Source organism: Plectrocnemia conspersa, unplaced genomic scaffold, assembly GCF_051122295.1.
Source record: "Plectrocnemia conspersa isolate PC_06_02 unplaced genomic scaffold, ASM5112229v1 ptg000007l, whole genome shotgun sequence".
NCBI lineage: Eukaryota > Metazoa > Arthropoda > Insecta > Trichoptera > Polycentropodidae > Plectrocnemia > Plectrocnemia conspersa.
Window position 1 is genome coordinate 8,803,903 of NW_028277171.1, and position 24,664 is coordinate 8,828,566.

Here is a 24,664-nt window from a genome sequence, read left to right on the forward strand (position 1 = left end):
CGTTGTCGGTATATTTCTATACATATTATATCTAGCGTTTTATTTCGCTGGACTTTTTACAAAGCCTTTTTTATGGCAATCAAATACCGCGACAACGCTTAATCAAAACTTGAATGCTGAAAGAGATCCGATCTGGATTTAACAAATCTGTTGTTTTTTTTTGTATATATTCCTTAAAGGATATTTTTAACGCATAGCTCATAATAAAATATTATACTTAAATAAAAATAAATAATATACATATAACAAAAAATTTAGTAAAAAAATACAAAACATTTTTTGTACTCTAAATGTTGAGCAATTTTTGTATAAAAATATTTTTTTAAATATTATTTTAATGGGTACGCATTTTTATAAGATAGCTAATAATAAGTTATTTATAAGAAAAAGTAGCAAATTAAATATAAGGGGCTTTAATTTTTTTTCTAATAATACACATCCAAATATTATTTTATCTGTTATCGGTTTAACGAAACGAATTCTTTAAAAAATTTTCAAGCCTTCCACTATTCTTGTAAATTGATCATATTATTGATGCTTGGCAGATCTCTAGAACAAATTATCTATTTATAACGAATGCTATATAATACTATTTGTAAAGTAAACTTCACATAAAGTAACATGAAAATCGATTAAGCTTATCTTTAATTTTTTTGTAAAATCCAGATAAAAAAAAGACTTTTACTAAATAGAATATGTATAAATAGAGATTTTAAAAAGTCGATAAATATGCAAATATCCTATTTGTGCCAACTAACCATTAAGCGTGCAAACGCTGCGGCAAACTGCCCGTCGCTAATTTTACAGCCCGAAACCGCATGCCAAAAATGCCACTTTTGCATGTAAAACGTTAATTTAAAACCTTTTATATCACTTTGTAGTGCTTCACGAAAAAATATATTATACTTCGAGCAGCATCGTGATCGTGCAGTTATTCGCTGTATTAAGTGCGGCCCAAGTTCTCAGGCCGCTCGTAGGTCATTACGGCCACCCATTTCGAATAATGTGGGTCTGCATTTCTGGAAGTGTTGAAAGCAGATAGGGGCATTACCGAACGTGTGCGGGGGCCACGTACTGAGTTATGAAGGGCGCGGACATGCCCTATTGAAACGATGCGGCATAGGGTTAATTTCGCTTCGTTGACGCTTACGAAAGCTTTCCGCTAATGGGACACTTGTCCAGATTTCCCTTTAAACACGCTCAATTAGATTATTATAAGAGCGAGATTTATGGAGTGTGTACATAATATATCGAAGTGGCAACTGAAAACTTAGAGTTTCACAGCTTGGCTGAGCCTTTAAATATTTTACCTAATTAGGTAGGCATACTTCGTTCTGACTATGTGTACTACCTACTTGAGGTTTTCAACTCTAGCAAATGTATAACTACTTGATGATTCTCAATACTCAAATACTTCTTTTGCTTCTCGAGATCAGTGTTTTTCAACTGATAGCGCATCGAAATTTTCTGGTTATCAACAAACATTTCGCGTCCATTTTAACATGTTATGCTAAATGTAAAAATAAATAAAAAACTTTTAAACATTTTCTAACAACAATAATCTCTACTTCTCCTGTATGTAGTATGTTACGAATCTATGTTAAATCACGCTAAGAAGGCTTCCAAAATAATTCGTTAATATAATTCAAAACACAGTGATCTCGCAGAAAAGCCAATAGATTTTTGAAATATTACAAGACCAGTTAAAAATTTAAAAAAGTCAAATATAGAAGATGATGATTAGTGACAAGTGGCTACATTTCGTTGCATTACGAATATCTTAAACGAAAAAATCATTATCTATTAGTGAAAAGTTTTAGTTGTCACTCTGAAAGTTTTGTAATCTAAAGCCTTTAAAAAAAAGTGGCTGTATAGTATTTGAACGATATCATTTAGAGAAAAATAATTGAGATGTGGATCAATATTACAAAGCAAGTTGTATTGGGGATAAATAAATCGATATTTTTTATTTTATTTTATTTTATTTTTTCGATTAAATTAAGACCATCGTGGCCTAACAGGTTACCCCAATGCGCCACGATGGTCGAAAGCAAATTATAAATTTATAAAACATAAAAAAACGTATATATATAAATAAATATAACAATACTTTAACATAACAAAAAAAAATAAAAAATATTAAAATTAAAAGATATAAACCGGATCAGATCCTCGTAGCTAACATTAAATAAATCAATTTTCAATGCCAGCGTATTAAGGAGCCGTATGGCCACAGCTATAGGCGAGTCGGCAAGTGCGGATGTCCTAGCCCTAACTGCCATCAAAAGAGGTCTCGATCGTGATTCTCGAAAATGTTCCGGAACCCAAAACTGGAATTCCTCGAGAATAGCTGGATTGTCGACAGCACCTTTTAGTAGTTTGAAAAAATGCTTAGCGACATACAGCTTTCTGCGAGAATTCAGCGAATCATATCCCAACGCTCCTAAAAGAAAGGCGCTGGGATATAAGAACGGATAATAACCAAATGTCCTTTTGTAAAGGTATCTTAAATACCTTTTTTGAAATTTTTTTACTAAAAGGGAATATTTGGCTATTCGGGGATTCCAAATTATAGATCCCGATTCAAGAATGCTACGAACTAAGGTGTCATAGAGGATGCGAATAACTGACGGATCGTCAAAGTGAAAGGCATTCCTCATAACAAAGCCGAGCATCTTGGAAGATTTATCACAGACGTCGTGTATGTGTAGAGAGAACCTCCATTTGCTCTCGAAAGTGATTCCGAGATCTTTAATGGAAGTTTCTCTAGTCAAAATGTTACCACCGAGATGGTAGAAATAAGCTGATGGCGAACGGGATCGAGAAAATGACACAGTATGGCACTTTCCGACACTAAAGGGCAGACGGTTAACGGAAGCCCATCTCCACAGAGAGTCTAAATCACTTTGTAGAGAGAAGGAGTCCGCAACAGATCGAATGCATTTATATAATTTTAAATCATCTGCGTACAGAAGAAAACTTGAATTTTTAATTGCTGTATTTATGTCATTAATAAATAACACAAAAAGCAGAGGTCCCAGATTGGATCCTTGAGGAACCCCCGAAGGTATATGTTTTGTAATTTAACTTACCGAATCAACTGACGTTAGTACCATGCTATTCTACTTTGATTCTACTACGATAAAGCTAAAGACTATAGATAAAAAATTTGAGTCTCCTGGAGCACTACTTCAGAGATATTTATCGTTTTTGCTTAGTATATATAACTGCATGTAAATACATCAGAGTGTTTACAGACGGTGCTGAAAGCCTGACTAGATAGAGCTCTGGTTTAGTTGCACAAATATAGGCTATTGCTTATCCAAAATTGTTCTTTATTCACTGTATGATTCACAAATAGCACCTAGCTGCAAATATGTTTTTACATGAACTAAACGAATCTTGACACTTGTTCTATGGTATAGATATTATTTTTCTAGCAATATCCAAAACTAAGACAACCTTTTTATTTGTTATCTTGACATCAAAGTGGCATCCTAAGACTTATCAATTAGGTTTTGTTAGGCTTATTTAATATTAATAATCGAACTAGTAATGTACATATTTTCTATAAATAAATTTATATAGATTATGTAAATGGATTTCGTTTAAAAACAATTGGGGTTATTCTTTAAACTCATGCACTAAAGCACCGTAACCAAATCAATTATAAGAACGAACCTGACAAAAAACTATAATTGAACTAACCACCACAATGGTCATAGGAGAAAAAAGAAACAAGTGTAGGTACATGTCGTAATTACCATTCAATGCAGAAAAAAATATTTCTTAACGGTTGCGTAAACAATACACCATCAGACAACAAAAAGCACCGTTGACTTTCAGCCCACTGTATAGTTCGACCTACGAAAATGTCCATCAAGCAAATTTCACTCTTTAGAAACGTGGACATATTTCATTGGTCGAATAAACGAGTGCAATGAATCGTTAAAGAGCTTTTCAAACTAAGATATATAAGGACAGTCTCCTCGAGTTTTCAGTTTTCTCAAGTCAAGTCAATCGTAAATTAAGATTCCACTGTAACTTGTAACTGACCCAATGCCTTAGAATACTACAAGGGTCTAATATAAGCCTACTGCTATTTCTTCTGTGTATAGGTGATATAAATACAGATCATTAAACATGTTCACCTTGACAACAATTTTAAAATATTTAAATCCATTGAGGCGATAGATTATTTTTGAGTTGGGCTTTGGTAAATTAAAGACAGACCATGTAAGATTTCTATGCAATCTTAGAGAATTTAATCTGGAAATCGAAATATACAAAAATGAGTTTTTCAAGTTTTGCTTATAGACATTTTTACTCTAATGTGATACATATTTATATTAGGTAAAAAAAAAGACCAAGCTTCCCTATACATATTTATGCAATTAAGCACTTAAAAGATAAGGATATGGATTATAAATTTTTTTTTTGAAAATCAATTACACGGTTAAATTTTCCGTTAGAAAAAAGAAATATCAAAGCATATTTTACACATTTATTACAAACAGCTGGAGAGTTCTTAATTATACATAAATCAAATTATTTATGGATATCATTTTATTCTTATTTATAAGTACTTTGATTATTACATTTACATATGTATAACATACAGGTAAATTATTAAAAAAATAACTGAATATGAAATATGTGTGTTATTAAATTTTAGCCTTAACACTGCGCAGATGTAAAATTAATAATGTGCAATCGATTCCAATGTATTTCTCCAAAATAAATCATTTTGCATTATTTTATTGTACGCTTTTATATGTATTAGTAATTTAGAGTTAAAAATTGCTACATAAAAAAATCAGCGAAATAAAACAAACAATAAAGTATAGCAACATTTATAAAATGCTTAAACAATTGCTTCCTATTTAAAAGTTATATCATTTATTTTTAACTAATGCAATGAATAAGTTTTATCGTTTATATTTCTATAAATATTTAAATAAAACCAGCAATTCGCTACTCTAATGAAATGAACAGTATGCAATACCATTGCCAGCTGACGCAACTGCTACGTCTTAGTAATTGGCTATTTTATGCAAGGCAAAACTAAGCCCAGTGTAGACAGATTTATATTCATGAATCCTTAGCTTGGTTTGTATACTTAAACATTTAATTAAAAAAATACACTTACAATAAATACTAAATAATGGGTTTTGGTTCATGTAAAATATTTAATTCAATAAAAAATATATTATCTAAAATAAATTTTGTTTAAAAATTATATTATAATATTCTTCAAATGATTTAAAATACACACCATGCAAGTATATAGGTGACGAGCACAATATATAACTGTGGCGTAGAGTATGTCGAGCTTTGCAGTTCACGGCTTCGTTGAGCTCTCGGAGCATGTTCACGCTCAGTGCTTTTGCGCTGGCTTGTCACCGAAGTTTCGACGTATTAATGACAAAATTACAATTTGGAATTATTACCAGATTGTATATAAATGTAATATCAGATTTCATGGAACACTTTGAGAGAGTTAGAAGAGCAATAGATTGAATACAATTGTGTTTCAAGATTATATATCATTATTTTTTAGTTTAAAAATACCAGTACCCGTCTGCATTTTTGTTTTTATTTACTATGTTTTAAATTACCCATATAATAAACCCATATAACTTTTGCGACTCTTTTACTGTATATACCATTCCATACAGATGCATAGAGTACGCTCGGGATAAGGATTCCGGTTTGTTATTGTGTGCGTGAACTGTGTTGGCTCAAAACAATTTCGCTCAGAATATTTAATTTTTTTATTTTAAAAGAAAATTATATTTGAAGCCTTGATATCAATTAACCCAGATATGCCCAAAAAATTTTGTTCATTTAAAATTTCATTTATAAATAAAAAACAGTGGCACGAGCTTAGTGACCTACCCATGGGACAGTGGGCATATCTGGGTTTTAAACCAATATCAACACAAAATTATTTAAAATAAATCACAAAAGAAAATCGAACTTCTGTGCCACACTGCACTTTAATGGCGAATACCAGCGTTGACGAATCAGCGACTGTCCTTAAAAGAGAAAGCGAGACAACGAAGTACTCGCTACATCGCTTCTCCCTCTCATATACATGTACACGCACACAATAACAAACCGGCATACTTATCCCAAGCGTACTCTACAATACACAATGTTTTGACAGTGGAATAGTTGTGGGAACAATATTAGGGTATGTAACAATCATCTCTGTTAGACGTTCACTGAGTTTGTCTATCCTGAATCATTACCATGTTCGCAATACTAAAGCTTAGATAAAACATATTTTGTAATAATCAGGGGACAATCTACAAACCATTCAATGCACAGGAATTGTATATGCATTATATTATAAATAACATATTAGAAATATAGCTCATCTTTTTTACATCACAGTTCTATCTACATGTTTTACATTAAAATAGTGTAATAAAATAAATTAATTTTCAAAAAAAAAAAAAATATAATAAATATATATATATATATATATATATATATATATATATATATATATATATATATATATATATATATATATATATATATATATATATATATATATATATATATATATATATATATATATATATATATATATATATATATATATATATATATATATATATATATATATATATATATATATATATATATATATATATATATATATATATATATATATATATATATATATATATTGTAGCAGAGCTGAATCACAGATTATTACAAAAAAGCACTTTGTTGCAATATGAAAATAGATTCAGTGCAAAAAACAAGTTGTATAAGTCTAAAAATGTATAATTTTCTAAAAAAAATGCATTCATTACTAAACAATTTTTTTAACGTTTGCTTATATTTTTAATAATAACTCACCGTTTAGAAAATATTCTATTTAAACCCTTTAATGTGGCTTTATGTTTATGTGATTAAGTTAAATATAAATAAATAATACTCTTGCGATACAAATAATCTCTAGGAAGTAATATTAAATACAAAGTCAGCTTTTGCGACAAATGACTAAACTCGTCAATTCATCAATTCATACTAAATTTAATATGATATATAGTACGAGCCTTTTATTGTTAGATATAGATAAACCTTTCGGCATACATATAAGACCCACGACTATCTGCTATACTTGAGACGCTTATATCTTAAAGGTAGGGGTTATGTTGTTTCTCTAAATATTAAACACTTGAGACCGCATAAAATTTCAACTGTTGCTCTTCACTCAAGTTTATTTGGAATGTTTCTCCTTATCTTATACACAAACAATTTTTAAAACAAAAAAAATACGATTTTCTATGTACGCAGATGACACGGCTATTTGAACAGAATCTTCTGGTCTTAATCAATCCCAAGTAAATAACAAAAATATAATAAAAACCTAAATAAAAATCTTAAGAGGCGGTTTAATAAAATTATTTGGAATACAACAAAATCAGGTATATTTATGAAACTTAGATTTGTCATCTTTCTAAAGCGATAGGGTAGTAATGAAAAATTAAAACTAGCGGTTAATTTCGTAACTACCGTTCCTAAGAGCTTGCTGCCATTACGGCCCTTAGACTTTATTTGGAAAAGCACACATACAAGTAGTTATATACATACAATGCATAATATTTACTATAACACATGCTGGATCGGTGTGAAGGAACACCATTAATAACAAATTTTATATCTTTAAGTCATTCATTCAAATTTATACCAGAAAATAATATAAACACTTACTCACTTATAAACTACTAATTGATAAACACGGATTATTTGTTTTTAGCGAAATTTATATATAAATAAATATGCATATATCACCTGTCTTTGTTAATTAATGGTATGTTATTTATTTATGTCTTTCTATTTCTCTCTACCTGATTTCGTTTCGTTACTAAGCTAAATAGAGTTTCATTACTAAATTTAAATAGAATCAAATAACCAGTCCCTATTATTCGCCACCTACTTAGATCAGGTGATCTGTCTCTATCAGGAAATATATGTAATTAAAAAAACTGCCCATTATAAATACTTATATACAGATAAAAGATGCGAAATTTTGTTATAAATCGGTAGAAAACAAATTATTATATGTAGCCATTGACCTTTTCTTTTATATATGCAAATGTAGATGCATATTTTTTAAAAGATTTTATAATTTCTTAAATAACGTTGAAAAGCAATAATAAAGTTAACATTTTATGAAATTGTTTTACTAATTTAAAAAAATGTATAATTTATGCAATAAACCATTAGCTTAGAGTTTTATTTTTAGATGGTAAAAAAGCATTTTATATATCGTGTTTTATTTGAATTAAACTATATATTATATGGTGGATATATAAAAATATATTCTGGATTATTTGTAGCAAACTATATATATCATATTTATTAACTTTATTATATATATATAATATATCTAAATATATTAATGTGTATAATTTTTATTTTACAGATTCACTATAAGCGGATGAAGATTAAAGTGTAAAAATACCAGTGGAAATCTCAAGTGACAGTGTTGTTTAAATATAAAAATATATTGTTTCGAAGACAATTATGGGCATTGTTGAAAACTATTGTATATTTTTGGTGACGGTTTTTTGTTCAATGCTGGATTTAACCACTACCGTAATCAACAACGAACCGCAGATACAAGGTTTGTATACACTACATTAAATATGAATCGAACTTAATTAACATTTCGTACAACTAATAATTACATTTTGCTACTTTTATTATGTATATGACAGGCAATCACCATCAATCATTTCACCAAGGTTCGCGTGAGTGTTATTAATCATAAAAAATGTAATGTATAAAACCGTTTTTCTTTGAGACTATAATGAAAAAATAACGTGATAACATTTTTATATGAATGAAAAATTTAATATGTCAAATCGTTACATACAAGTTAAATACAAGTTTGTTTCTTTAACTTGTGAGTTCAAGTTCAAAGGTCAAAGTGATATTTCGTTATAAATATAAAGTTCCGTGCACATATACAGAATGGTATAACAAAATCATTCGGATTTTAATAGTATAGAAAACAGTTGGATTTAAAACATTTCTAGCATTGCTGTAATTTAATTTTTGTATCAGCGAAAAATGATATAAAAGTATATTTTATACGTCATTACAATTAGCTTATTTATCACTATTTTCTAGCTTTAATGAATCATGATATACATAAAATATGTATAACCAATAAAAAATATAGTTTTATTTAGACTAATTTAAATAATTCATATTTTTTCGTAAAACAAATATTATTTCTAATTTACTCAAATTCTTATTAGGTTGACTTGTGTTAAAGTTATTTGCATATGCGCAGGGTCAAATTTTCATTTACTGTTTATTTTAGTTTAATTTTTTTTATCTTTTGCTTTTCAAAATTATATGTTGTATTTGAAACGAGACATTTTAATTGGCTCTGTCCCTATGTCAATTCAGATTGAATAAATACTCTTTGTACAATATGATAGTAAAGCAAAAAAATCTTTAGAGTAAAGCCATTAGAGCTTTTTCAATCGAAAAATTGAACCCAGCTTTACGGCGTCCGTCAAAGTAAACTTTAATCGGTTTGGCCGGCGGTAAAACTAAATCTCATTAGATAAAAAAAAGTAGTTATCAATGAATGATGTCTGTCTACATGTGTATTTGATTTTTCTATTTCATATTAGGTTGAATATGTGCTAAACTTCATTATTTTCAATAGTTTTTTTACTAGTTTAATTACGCAAAAAAATAATAAGTCATGTTAGTCATTATTTTACTTTAAATAAATAAGGCTGCGTGGTTTATTAAAATATTAGATTATATCATGTAAATCAATTTAAATGTTTATTTCATTTGCATTTATTTTATTTTTAAAGAACCCTTGCTGACATTTATTTTATCTAGATTTATATAAATTGTATTCATGCGGTCAAATAAATAAAAATAAAAAACAATGGCCGAAAGGAAAATCGCGTACGAAATTACGGATAGGTCCCACGAGGTGGAAATTCATAAAGTTTTATCCTTGTCACGAGAAGCTAGCCGTTCATTCCTCAACACCGCAAATCCTGACCGTACTTACTCTACGTAAATATGGCGCTACTACTAGCAATAGTGGAGATATACCCCAAAAATAAATGATTCGATTAAACCGCAACGTACTGGCGCATGCGGCCTTTTAATCAATCACACGCGGCCTGTGCACATAATAAATCACACGTATGTATGTGCGTGTGCTATATGGATGGTTCATATGTGTCTTATTATATGGTATCAATAATGGATATTAGTAAATTACTAGTATTTAGTTGCCATGTGTTTTATCAACAGAAAATATGCAGCGTTATTACAGTTATTTAATGTACGAGTAAAACTTAGAAAGTAAATATAAGCCGATAAAATAATATACTTTTTTTTGAAATATTTAATAACATACCAATAACACAAAAACATTGCCTTATTTATTTTTTAATATAGACTTTAGCATATTTAGTGAGCTTGGAAATTCGTTTATTAATTGTAACGTCATAGGAAGTCTCGCGCCTTTCTTTGTCGTTTTTAATAAAGTTCATCCATCAGTATGGTGTTTTTTCATTTTTTACTAAGTTTATCAGTGACAAAGCTTAGCCTCCTGATTTATTATTATCTTTATTTTTAAATCGCTCCTTCACTGCTAAGGACCGTGATCTTTTTGACGCGTTTCAACTTCGCGTAGAATTCTTCTCCAATTTTTTTTCGATTCTGCTGCTGGAGTGCTTCAACCACTGAAGAGCCCATTTGTATTTTTATTTGGTCAGACCATCGCATCGAAGAAATTCTTTTGCCTATTCTTCCTTTCAGACTGCCGACCACCACCAGTCTTTCCAAGCATCAAAATAGATCAGGTAACAAAATGAACCCTTGTCTCACTCAGTTTATTCGTACTACTGCTGTACTGCTACGGTATAAGCTTTAAAATATATAGACAAGATTTTTTGGGACTTCCATATTCAACAATACATCCCAAAAGTATTTCCACTTTACACAATTAAATGCCTTTTGATCTGATCATTTAATGCAATATAATAAATATGGATTCCATTCAGTTTTTTAATATTTTGTTTCATATATAACACATAATGGTGTATCCTTGTTTTAAATATAATTAATTATTTATATCAGAATTTCATCGCTTCCTGGGGATTTGTTCATCATCTGTTTCTTAATAGCTTTTTATAACTCAGGTAAGATATTAAGCTTTAAAGCTAAATTTGTTTAGAGTGCTGGATTCTTTGGCCAAGTCTGGTTTATATAATTCTAAGCAATATTATTCTTATTTTGGTATAACTTTACCAATTTTCATTATGAGGCTTTCCAAGCTGACGTTAGTTACATATCAATAGTTTTCGGTGAGATTCGTAACAAAATAATTTTGTCGATTTAAATAATTTGTGTTTGTATTCGCAATAGTCTGTTCCTGTTATAGCTACATTTTATCGATTATTATACTTAATTACTAGAGATTTTTTATGCTTCTATCCGCAGAGCAGATAGAGAAATAGTTTTTAATCTTAATAAAAGGGTTTTTGACATAAAATCCTATTAATTAGTAAGAGTGCAAATTATAAAACTCGATCTGTGCCTTGTAAAAAAGTGTATAAAAAAATTAAAATCTCCTGATTATGCCAACAGTGTTTTGGCTAAATATAGATACTGAAACTCCAAGGAAAAACGCGATATAAGTCACGTAATTTTAATAATTTTTCTAATATATATATATATATATATATTATTTATATATAGGTATAATGCTATTAATAATAGTTATTAAAATCAGTCATATTTTGGTACTAATATGCTTCGATAATTATTTGAGTATTTCGTAGAAGTCAAAGATTATTATTATTATATTCTCGATTACGAAGTATAGCGACAGATGTGCCCTTGAGGATTACGTGTGAAAAGTCACAAATAATTATTATATTTCTACATTCAACTAATATTTAGTAATATGATTTTTTAATAATATTTTAATAAAAACTAACTCTATTGATTGATAACTATAGAAAATCGCATTTAATAACACAATTTTTTTTTATTAAATATTTAAGCCTTAAAGGATAATATATACCTTTATTTACCTAAAAATAACTTTCAAATGGGTTCTTTGTATGGTTTTTAAGACACGAAAATGCTTTTAAATCAAACAATTGTTGTCTTAAATGCAGATTAAGTACATATACAGTTAGACAAATAATAATAATACTAGGTTGAATTACTATATAAATTATGTTAAAAATATATTGTACAAATCACAACTACTAATTAATTGAACATAAGCTAAACATTTCTTTCAAACAATACCTGAAACTAGAAAAATAGCTTTTGTTTCTTATTATTGTTATTCTTGAACAATAACTACAAATTAAAATCATAAATATAGTTGAATATTAACGCTATAGGTAATTTTGAATGACCTCTTTGCAGGTCCACTGACAAAAAAGCTAAATTTAGTATTTAAAACGCGTGAATAATTTGTTGTAATATAGCTATTAAGAATTTATATTAAATATTTAATGTAAGCTATAAATTCCATGTTACACATTGAAACGAACGTATGGGTAATGTGCAAATTGTAGATAAAATCGCATTTACGGGATAATTAGTAGAATGTATGTTTTTATCATTAACATTTATCCCTTTCCAATACAATTGATACATTAATATGTGATTTATATGTTAATTTTATTACTCTTAAATATAGTTGAATGTTTATAGCTCAACACTAATTTCCTCTGAGAATTTTATCGTAATTTATTATCAGGTTTTATATATTATTATTATTCAAAGCTGTTGTACGCATGTTTATAAATATAAATACATACACACACGACTCGCTCGATATTTTTGCCTCCGACAATTCTTATATCAATTTATCAAGATTGTGGATGAAAATCTTAACAATGCGGTCCAGGGGGATTATATGCGTAGGTGTGAGTTTGCACGTCACTTACCGATCGCCGAAGAGAAAAATGGCTTTGGTTTTTGAAATTTCAACCATTCAGCCAGTATCTATTGTATGCGAGAATCCTGGAAAACGCAAACGAGCCCTTTAATGGAATATTCATTTAACCGTTGTTGTTTCAGATCGAGATTATTGGTACAAGGAAGCACAGAAGGACTTAACAAAGCGGCTGCAACATTACCCGGGGGGCAAATCAAAGGCGAAGTAAATATTTATTATCATAATGACTTTTTTATAAACGTAAAATTTAAGCTATAAAATGTACATAATATATTTAGTAAATCACCTCCTGAATTTTGAGCAATGTACACCATAAAAAATAATGCCTGAATTAAATTCATATTTATATATCTAATAAATGTCATGTTTGAAAATGCGTACCTTTAATATTAAATTAGAACTTAGTGCGTCATAAGCCCTTGTCCGGTCAACGTCCACTTTAACCGACGACTTTCGGTTTAACGTCCGTATCTTATTCTCTCGTCCTTCTATATTAATAATCGCACTCGGAAGCATCGTTTAGATTTTAATTATATTTTAATACATTAATATGAATATGCTGTGTAAGCATCTAAGAAAATATTGCATTTTTTTGTGTAATATTCCAAATTAATAAGATCGTCCAAAAGCCTTTAAAGTATTTTAATAAATCCACTATAAACAATATTAAAAAATTCACGATAAACTGATTTACATATAAAGTTATTATTTGATGTAAAATATGTTGCAATAAGTTCCTAATTTTTAGATTCAATTTATCGTTTTAAAAATGAATATACTCAAAAATCATTTAAGTTACATAATGTCATATTTTCCATTTTAAAATTATTTATGTAATATTAATTTCTAATGTATTTCACTAATAGATTTTTAATGTGAGAAACTTAAAATTTTGTATTTTGAAATCACAACAAGAAATGCCTTTATCTTATGTGTTTTTTTAACATGTAAAACTAAAAAAAAGCACTATAAATAAAATATTAATAAAATCAATGTACGATGTATAAAATTATAATTTTGATGAAAATATATTTGTGTGAATCATTTTAAGGCAATTTTAATACATATTTTTACTTTTAAATATTTGATCAAAGCAATAAATTATATTTTAAATAAATATATGTGCAAGCTATAGTATAGAAATAAAATACATTTTAATAAACTCCTAAAATATTTGTTTTAATATCTTTATAAAAAAAAGTGCAATTGGTTTAGTAAGGTGTAGTTTTCCTATTTATGCAATTAATATTAATAATAGATATGCAATTATATAAATGAATAAAAAGTATAACCATTTATTGCACTTATTTTATTTCTTGTTGAGCAAAAATACACACTACTTATGAATAAACTACGTATTACTGTTGTAGTTATATTTTATAATAAAAGCTTAGATAAATTTAACTCTATTTATGCCTTTTACAATTTAAATTATTCACGTATAAAATATATATATATATCTATATTAAAATTAATAAAAAATAATATATCTATAATATATAAAAATTAATTTATATAGCTGATTATAATTTTTAAAATAGAGAAAAAGGATAGTTATAGCTAAATAAAAAACATGTTGCCTGAACCACATAACCTTCCCTATTTTTTACTACATTAGCTTCAAGTAGGTCATCTGTATTTTTAGGAAGTAGAAAAAATTCGAGCGTAAAATCGCAAATGTAAAACGTAGTATATAAGTGCTTTGTGTGAAACACTAGAAAAACACTAATAATACCTATAATAGCTGTAAGTTAGAAAATAGACATGTGTAGTCTGTTTATAAAAGTCGGTGGAAAATAACAATATTCAAACATTTTTTAAAAAACATACTGTTTTTACAGTTTTTACAAGAAATGCTAATAACAAAACTTTGACGTTTGTAATGATAGTTTTTTTTTGTATTATAGTGTTCAATATTATTATCGCACCATAACATAGAAGATGTTCCGACAATTTTACATATATTTATGCATGGCCGAATAAAAGTGTGTTATGGCCGTGCGTGGTTTTTTGTGTATAAATAACCTGAAGACGCCTCAGCTGTCACGGCGTATGGTCGTGCGTCAGCAAGGATTCTGAGGATGTAAACTCTGATAATAAAGCATTTCTATGGTTAGAGGTGTTTAATTCCGTCGAGAGACGGTGGTCCTTCGAAAAGAAAAGACGGCCATCTCCAAAGGGGAGAGGTCGCAACATTTGGTCCTACGAGCCGGATGGACCACCAGCGCTTCGCTGAGGAAGCATTCGGGGCAGCAGCAGCTGAGCAACTGCGGGGCATCACAGGGAAGCCGCCGGGTCGAGAAGCTGCGCAGACGGACGAGAGGACATTTAGGTTAGTGGTTAGCCGTTCCCCACTTGTTATTTCCTAACCTCAAACTTTTCCTTCGAGTCAATATGTCAAAACGCGACATACTGAAGCGTTCTAGGCTGCAGTCGCAGCTTAAGCGATTTGCCGACGCTGTTGAGGGCTGCGTGTCGAGAGGAGACGCGTCGGGTCTTCAAGTACATCTTGATGACGTTGTGGATGTCTTAAGGACCTTTAGGCAGGTCCAGGAGGACATCGAATACACCATAGGTAAGGTGGATGATGAAGCTACCTCGGCGTTCGAAAGGGATTATTACAAAACCATTTACGCCGCGAAAGAGTTAATAGTGCGATATGCACGGGGGCAACCCCCCCTCCCAACAGTCGCGCCGCCTACTAATGTCTCATTACCTGCCCTTCGGTTGCCTTCATTTGAAGGTAACTACAAAGATTGGCCGCATTTCTCTAGCCTTTTTCTAAATATTGTTTGCCGAAAGGCAAACATATCAGATCAAGAGAAAGTCCACTATTTGTTGACTTCGGTCAAGGGAGAAGCCGCTGAGGTCCTTCGCGGTATAGAGTCCGCAGGTCAGTCATTTGACCTCGCATGGGAGTTGTTGCGATCACGGTTCGACAACCCGAAAATTTTGGCCACTGAGCACTGGAGAGCACTGCTCAGTATTTCGACGGTTAGCGCCAGCTCCCATGTGGGGTTAAGGAAGCTGATCGATGCGGCTACGTTGCACGTAAGAGCACTGGAAGGTCTTGGGCTGCCAGTGCAGCATTGGGATTTTGTCCTAGTGCAGGTCATCGTGTCAAAATTGGCAGTGGTGCTGGCCCGTGAATGGGAAGCGACAGCACTAACAATCAAATTGACAACGTTCGAGGCGTTGTTAACATTTCTAAAAACGAAACATCAAGTGTTAGAAAACACAATTATCCCGACTCAGGTCCCCATTAAGGAGCCTAAAGTTGTTCACCAAGTGAGTCATCAGCCGTTGCGCGAGGTATGTCCTCAGTGCAAGGGGACTCACAAGTTGGGTGAGTGCCCCAGTTTCAAACAATTGCATGTCCATAAAAGGTGGGTCATCGTGAAACGAAACGCACTATGTTTTAATTGCCTGCGGAAAGGTCATAGTGCTGGTAATTGCAGATGCAGTTGCTGCTCAGTGTGTGCAAAAAGGCACCACTTTTTTCTCCATGAAGATAGGGATCGAGCAGAAGCTCCAAAAGCGACAATGTCCGCTGTAATGGCCTGCCGGCCAGGTCAAACCGGTAAGGTAGTATCGCAAATAGCTTTACTTTCGACGGTAAAATTATCCATCCGGGGTCGAAATGATTCCACGCAAGTCTGCCGTGCCCTTCTTGACACTGGCGCTGAGACGAACCTTGTATCATGTGCACTGGTTGACAGGCTGGGTTTGAACATCCGCAAATCCAGCGCCAACATAGTGGGTGTAGCGGAGTCTGTGGCCGCTAGTCAAGGCTCTGTAAAGCTAAAAATAGCGCCGAGGAAGAAAAAGCAGTGGTCGGTAATTGACGCTATGGTCATGCCGAAATTGACAGCAAAAATTCCAAGCATGGCCATCAGCAATGTACGTAGGGTCATCCCTAGATATATTCAACTGGCAGACAATGAATTTGACTTGCCGGGAGAGGTGGATGTCATCCTTAACGCAAGTTGGTTCTTTGAATCAATGCGCAGTGGGCGCAAAAGAATCAAACTTGAGGATGGGTCAGTAGTAATTCTGGCAAATTCCACATTTGGGTGGATAGTGTCAGGTAGCATCTTAGCACCGGTCGCTAAAGATCCTGCCTGCAATCTTAGCTTGGTGCAGATGGATAGGCAGTTGAAAAAGTTCTGGGAGCTCAAAGAGGTCAGTAATGACCTAAGAGCTAGTCACAGCGACAAGTGCGAGGATGAATTCAAGGGTTCAACAAGTCGTACAACGGAAGGTAGATTTGTTGTACGCCTTCCATTCAAAACTGATGACCGCACTTTGGGTGTATCATACGAGCCAGCGCTTAAGCGGTTCTTTGCTTTAGAGAGAAAGCTGGCGAAGTCTGTAAAGATTCGGGATGAGTATACTGACTTTCTTAAAGAGTATATCTCTCTTGGTCACATGTCTGAGCTTCCCACCGATCCGTCCATAAGGGACGAGGGTTACTACATTCCACACCATGCTGTGATAAAGGAAAGTAGCATCACAACCAAGCTCCGAGTGGTTTTCGATGCATCGTTCAAGTCCAGCAACGGTGCCTCGCTCAATGATCTACTGATGGTTGGTCCAAAACTACAGCAGAATATTTTTGTCGTGTTGATTCGTTTTCGTCGGTTCACGTATGTCATTACGGCTGACATAGAGAAAATGTACCGGCAGGTTCAGGTTCACGCCTCCCATAGGAGATTTCAAAAAATCCTGTGGCGATCTGACCCACGGGACGACGTAAAATCGTTCCAGCTGAACACAGTAACGTACGGGACAGCTCCAGCTTCATTTTTGTCGGTGCGTTGCCTGCATCAACTTGCAGCCGAGGCAGAGGTTGATTTTCCTGCAGCCTCTGCAGTCATAAAAAATGATTTTTATGTTGATGACCTGCTCACCGGAGCAGAATCCATTGTGGCCCTTAAGGCATTACGGTCTCAAATTGACGTCATATTGAGAAAGGGCTGTTTCACCCTGAGAAAATGGCTGTCAAACGAGCCGAGGGTGATAAGCGATCTCAAGGAGGACGCAAAGGGACAGATCTCTCACCATATCATTGAGACGAATGAGTCAACGACACTGGGAATGGGCTGGGAAACGAGAACAGATAGTTTCTTTTTTATGGCAGCGTTCCCGGAGACACTCCCAGTGACCAAAAGGGAGATCCTCAAGTCGATCGCACAAATTTTTGATCCACTGGGTCTCGTCGGTCTCGTTGTTGTAATATTAAAAATATACATGCAGCAGTTGTGGAAGGAGAAGCTTGGCTGGGATTATAAAATCCCCAGCTCTTTATTCAGCTCCTGGCAATTGTTGTACGGGGGTTTAAATGGCCTAAAGGCAATAGTTGCCCCACGCCATAGGTTTGCGCAGTGTCAGTCTACCATCAAATTGGTCGGATTCTGCGATGTGTCCACCAAAGCATATCGGAACCGATCAATGGCGAAGGGCTATGTGTGTGTCTTTGTGTGTTTTGCGACAAAGGCAGTGCACCTGGAGGTTATCACGGGACTCACTACAAATGAGTTCATGAACACCTTGAGACGATTTATCGCGAGGAGGGGCAAACCTGCCGAGTTGCACTCCGATAATGCCACGAACTTTGTAGGAGCCTCTCGTCAGCTAGGAAGGCTTATGAGATCTGCCGACTTCAAGGAAGTTCCGGCTTCGTTAGCTGAACAAGGGATTAAATGGAGATTCATACCACCACGGTCACCGCATTTTGGCGGTCTGTGGGAAGCGGCTGTCAAATCAGCCAAGCGACATCTGGTAAGGGTAGTGGGAAACGCGTCCTTAACATATGAGGCCTTCAGTACCGTCGTTGCGCAGATCGAGTCAGTATTAAATTCGCGTCCGCTCACTCCAAGTTCCAATGATCCAAATGACCTCATTCCATTGACTCCTGGTCATTTCCTTATCGGCGAGCCACTAACTGCTTGTCCCCAGGAAAACGTGCACGACGTGCCGGAGTCACGGCTGTCTCAGTACAGACGTTTGCAGCAGCTGGTGCAGCACTTCTGGGCCAGGTGGTCCAAGGAGTATGTGACATTGATGCAGCAGCGCAGCTTCAGATCGGGTTCCTCCAATCCTGACATTGGCGACATGGTGTTGTTGAGGGAGGACAATCTGCCTCCTCTTCAATGGCAACTTGGACGGGTGATCGGGTTGCAGCCAGGAGAAGATGGAGTTGTACGCGTTGTCTCGGTAAAAACGCCTAGCGGCATCACCAAACGTGCAGTCAGCAGGCTAGCACTCTTACCAGTGGAGCAGCAACAGGACACAGTGTAATAAAACAAATGTGCGTAAACATCGCTCAGGCGATGAAATTAGAAAATAGTGAGTAAACAAGAATCTTTTCAAAATAATATACAAAGCTATTTGAAGGGTAGGGAGGAAAAAATGTTCCAAACATAAGTTTTTGCAATGTTCATATGTTACGATGTTTGTACGTGTTATCTGTTCTGTATACTTGTGTATTATAATTTTTGTTGTGTATACTTTGGTATTGTTTTTCGGTTGGGAATACTCATGTGTTATAATTTCTGCGCCTATGTGGTAGAGTTTTTATTTATCCGAGAGGCGAACCTTTTTTAATAGTTAATATAATTGCGTTCAGCCAACTGTTTTTCAATAAGTTTGTTCAACTAGTGTTTTGAAAGAACAATACTTCTCCCTTGTTCAAAGTATGTACGTTCCTTCAAGGGGGGAGAATGTTCCGACAATTTTACATATATTTATGCATGGCCGAATAAAAGTGTGTTATGGCCGTGCGTGGTTTTTTGTGTATAAATAACCTGAAGACGCCTCAGCTGTCACGGCGTATGGTCGTGCGTCAGCAAGGATTCTGAGGATGTAAACTCTGATAATAAAGCATTTCTATGGTTAGAGGTGTTTAATTCCGTCGAGAGACGGTGGTCCTTCGAAAAGAAAAGACGGCCATCTCCAAAGGGGAGAGGTCGCAACAGAAGATGTTTATGAATAAAGCACGTTTTATGGTAAAGAATATTGTATGTTTTTTTTTAATTCATGAATTATTTAGCATTGGTAAATGAGAAGAGTGTACCAATAATTGTAATATATCAGTGTTTCTAAATGGCATAGAACACATATTTAATTTACGAAACATCGTCGGTTTTTAATTATTTTTGGTATGCTTTATCACAAAATTTTTTTATTAATATAAAAAATTATGAGATATCGGATCTATCAATTTTTTATATAACCGATTCGTAAAATTCTCGTCAGAGAATTTAATAAAATGCTAGGTTTTATTACTCATATATATTTGTAATTAAAAATTACTTTAACTAATGAGATAAAATCCAAACATAGATAAAATTCTAATGGTAGCTTTTACATTCAACTAGGAATGTGTAATTTATGGTTTTATGATTTTAAATTTTGCAACCATTTTTTGGAATACAATTAATTAAAAAAAAATTAATAAAATATTTGTGTTTGTAACAATTTGATAATGGAATAATTTTAGATGCAAAGCGAGCTTTAAGAATGTTTATATTTGGACAGGATTCGGATAACATAACGCGGTTATCAAACGCCAAATGTTGCCAACCCCTTTACTATTATACAATTTGGTCGTCGGCGGAAGCGCATATCCGAGTTTAAGGCTGTTCGGAATTAATGTGATTTATGCTCCACATTATCATACATATTATAACCTCAATGTTTACAATGGAAACAGAGGTACTTATTATCGTATTTATATAAAAATAAAATAAATATTCAAAGGGTTTCAACCATAAAGAATTCCATTAAGCTCCGAGGTTTACAGGTATTAAAAAGTGAATTTAATATCTTAACGCTCGATGATTTATAAATATGCAAATATTTAATTAAAAATTTAATATCACTTATAGCAGCATTTTTTTACTTTATTTAAAAGTATATTTGATTAGGGCGAGATTCATGGGAAAGCAAGGCGAGAATTTTTTTATTTTTTTAAATTCATAAGTATTTATGTTGATCTAGATAAATGTATTCATATTTATTAACTATTAAAATTGTAAAATTAAATAGTAAATAAAATTGAGAAACGCTGATCTATAAAATATATTATTTATAACGTATTTTGTTTATAGTATGTACATAAATTAATTAGTATTTAAAGGTTTTCGTTCATATTTTAGCACCGTCATAATGTTCATTGGGGATGGGATGAGCTTGGCAACTGTGACTGCCGCTAGAGAGCTTTGGATTCAGAGGTCAAAATCTGACCTAGATGCCGGATCAACTACAAACGCAAGGAGTAGAAGCGGAGAGGCAGCAGGACTCATTTGGGATCACTTTCCTGCTGTAGCTTTGGCTCAGGTTATTTACTATCACTTGGTAAATTAGAAAAGTTTAGTGACTATTTAAATGTATTTTTTGTATACACACTATGCTTTATAATTTATTATACAAGTTCCATGTCTTATTTTATTCACTCGCAATTATTGTTTCACCTTTTCATTGTATATTAATGACTTTAAGTGTAAATTTAAAATTAAAATTTTTTATTTTTGTTTAAATTTTCAAATTAGTAATTGTAAAATAAGTCACAGGAAAATTTCTCAACTTAACATTAACTATAAGCAATACTGAAAAAATCTTAAGTGAACTACACTATTTTTTGCTCATTTTTTAGAAAAAAGAGTATCCAAAACAAACTAAAAAATAACTAAGTAAATAATAAAGACCCTGATACTAATTCAATTCAACTGTGAGAGTTAAAGTTCTGAAAAAATCAATTTTAATTCACTAGAAGTACAAAGTTGCCAAGAAATTTAGTAAGAAGGGTCTAAAAATGCAATGTATTAAGCAATAAAAATAAATATTTATTATTATTTATTACGAAGCAGAATATGTCAAATATATATGAATGTCAGTGTTCAGTCAGGTAGTTCTCGATTTCTCATCAGAAAAACCGTCTTTTTAGCTAGTTTTGCATATAATTGTTATCATTAAATATAATAGAATAAAGGATTCTATATAAAAAGCATAATTTTAGCAATTTAGTGAATGCACTTCTCAACCAATTTCCTCGTTCTGAAGGATCATATATTATCACCAATTTGATTATTTTTGAATATATGCTTCTGCATAAATCAAAGTTGTTAAATGACTGACCATAATGCGCATCAAACAGACTTTTTGGGCATGTAATAGTCTCTCGTGAATCACATGAAGATTTTCCTTACCCCATATGCAGAAATTTTGCAAATTAACATACCCAGAGTAGTGCAAATGTACATCATCAAAGAAGAAAATTGTCTTAGCCAATCTGCGTAAATTTTTCGCTGCCCACGGTCTCTGGGCTTGAGTTGTTTTTTTATCGGAATTTTATACGAGGTAAGTCCAGATGCAAAATGCGCCAAAGTAAACCATAAGAAAAGCGCAAAAGCTGCAAACGCCCACGAATGGACAATTTCGGGTCTTCGGTCACACTTTCACTTACAGCATCAATATTCTCAGATTAACAGACCTTACGCTATCTCCAAAGCTTTCAGAAGCTTCAAATTTATATACTACGTTGCGAATTGTTCACCGAATTGTTATTTCTGTAGAAAAATTTAACAATTTTAACGCATTGAGCGTTTCGTAAATTTGTTGATGCAAATTAACATTTGAGACTTTGAACACGCATGATTATTGATTTACAGTGCTACCAACATAGGAAACCTGAATTGGATCACTTTTTATTGCTTTTTTAAACATCGTGGCGCATTTAAATAACCTGCTAGGAAACTGTGGTCTTAATTTAAATAAAAAAATTGTACCAATTATATGAAGATATGGTCGATGTAGAGCGAACAAAGAGGCAAAATGATACGCTGGTTCCTATTGTACGACTGAGTTTGTGAATAATCTATACTCTAAAATTTTGAACTTCTCAAATCCTAGATGATCAAACACTTTTTGTGGTGAACACACAAGTTCGATTACTAATTATCATGTTAAGGTTGCCCTACTAAATAAGAACATCTAACAAAAGCATCTTCATATTCAACACAATGTGGAGCACAAAAGCTACAATTGAATTAGTATAGAAGATTGCAAAAATCGACATTTTTATCAACTTGCTCTCTTTATTTATTACAAGATAAAACGCCACTAATTAAATTCAGAAATGAGAAAGCCAATAGTAATTATTATTAATAAAATTATATATGGCACTAATAACATACAACGTTACGATCAATAAAGCATAAATACTTTATAAACATCCCGTATTTTGAAAAGAGGTATAGAGATGTTATTTCATAGAATAAACATACTACCAACAACATTTTATTTTATCATAATATAGTTTGTGTAAATAAAATGTGGGACGGAATCTAATTATTTTTTTTTTTAGACAATTATGATTATTCAAATGTACTAATTATTCATGAAGCATATTGTATATCAAGCAAAATTTAAAATGCAAAGTCTTATTTTTTATTATTTTTGGGCTTTTTGATGCACTTCTAAAAACTTGAATTAAAATCTTCTCCTTTACCATTTTAAAAACTTGCTCTATAAAAAGCTTTTTAATATAGTTTCGAGACCTATTAATTCATTACTTTGCCTTTAGACATATAATCTAAACGCCCAAACTGGGGAGTCATCCGCTTGCGCCACTGCTCTTTTGTGCGGCGCAAAAACCAACTATGAGACCTTAGGATTAGACGGCCGTGGCAAGTTTGAGAACTGCTCCTCCTCGTCATTCAGAGTGTCGTCGATCCTCGAGTGGGCGCAGCGAGCCGGTAATATCCAACGCCCCAACCCCTTTGTCCCGAGCAAATGAAAATGATTATCCCTTGTTCCAGGAAAGTCTACTGGCTTTGTGACCACGACGCGCGTGACTCACGCCACTCCAGCGGCCCTTTACGCCCATTCCCCGTCTAGGTATTGGGAAGACGACGGGAAAGTACCTCCGGGCAGCAGGAGCTCCTGCAAGGACATAGCCCTTCAGCTGGTCGACGACGAGCCGGGCAAGAACATAAACGTGAGGATTGTTTGCTTTAATGCGGCGTAAAAACAAAATTTATAGCCGTTTTATTGTGTGTGTATACTATAGCCTGAAATTTTTTTTGCTTTGTCTTGAAATAGTAAATTTATGTGGCTTATTTTATTTTATTTCATTTGTAAATTGCATTAAAAACAAAATGATTTATATTCCATTAGTTTTTTTTCTGTTTATTTATCTTAGAAACTATTTAAAATAACATAAATATTAAATATTATTAAATCAGTTATTTAATTAAATCAATCATTTTTACTAGCAATTTACAAGTTCATACTTTTCTGTAAATCAATGCAAAGCTATTAATCTAAGTTTCAGATTAAAAATATCGTTAATTGAACTTGAAAAATAACTATAATTAATGGAGTGGTCATACATTAACTGAAAAAATATTTTTAGGTATATTACATGATCAAGACTGTCTGGGGAAAAAGAAATTATTTTTTAATTTACATTTTTACACATTATTTAACAATACATTTAACTATATTTGTTCTAAGCCACTTCCTTTACGTTAAAATTAGTATTCTATAAATCGTATCGCTCTGTATGAAATGTTTTATAATAATACACGTAAACAATAAAAAAAAATTGATAAAAATAAAAAAAATATTTCATTTGATTAACTTCCGAGACAGGGGCATTAAATTATT

General features: G+C 32.4%; 1 protein-coding gene across 1 annotated transcript in view; it reads left to right on the plus strand.

The window, feature by feature from the left end:
- The window catches only part of LOC148233861 (alkaline phosphatase-like), a 76,238-nt gene that overhangs the window by 27,929 nt on the left and 23,645 nt on the right, over window positions 1-24,664 (plus strand). The window contains exons 2-6 of the mRNA XM_088188901.1: window positions 8,450-8,650; window positions 13,117-13,198; window positions 21,154-21,334; window positions 23,580-23,751; window positions 23,815-23,993. Coding sequence (XP_088045027.1) covers window positions 8,551-8,650; window positions 13,117-13,198; window positions 21,154-21,334; window positions 23,580-23,751; window positions 23,815-23,993 — 714 coding nt within the window. The 5' untranslated portion in view covers window positions 8,450-8,550. The remainder of the gene's footprint in view (window positions 1-8,449; window positions 8,651-13,116; window positions 13,199-21,153; window positions 21,335-23,579; window positions 23,752-23,814; window positions 23,994-24,664) is intronic.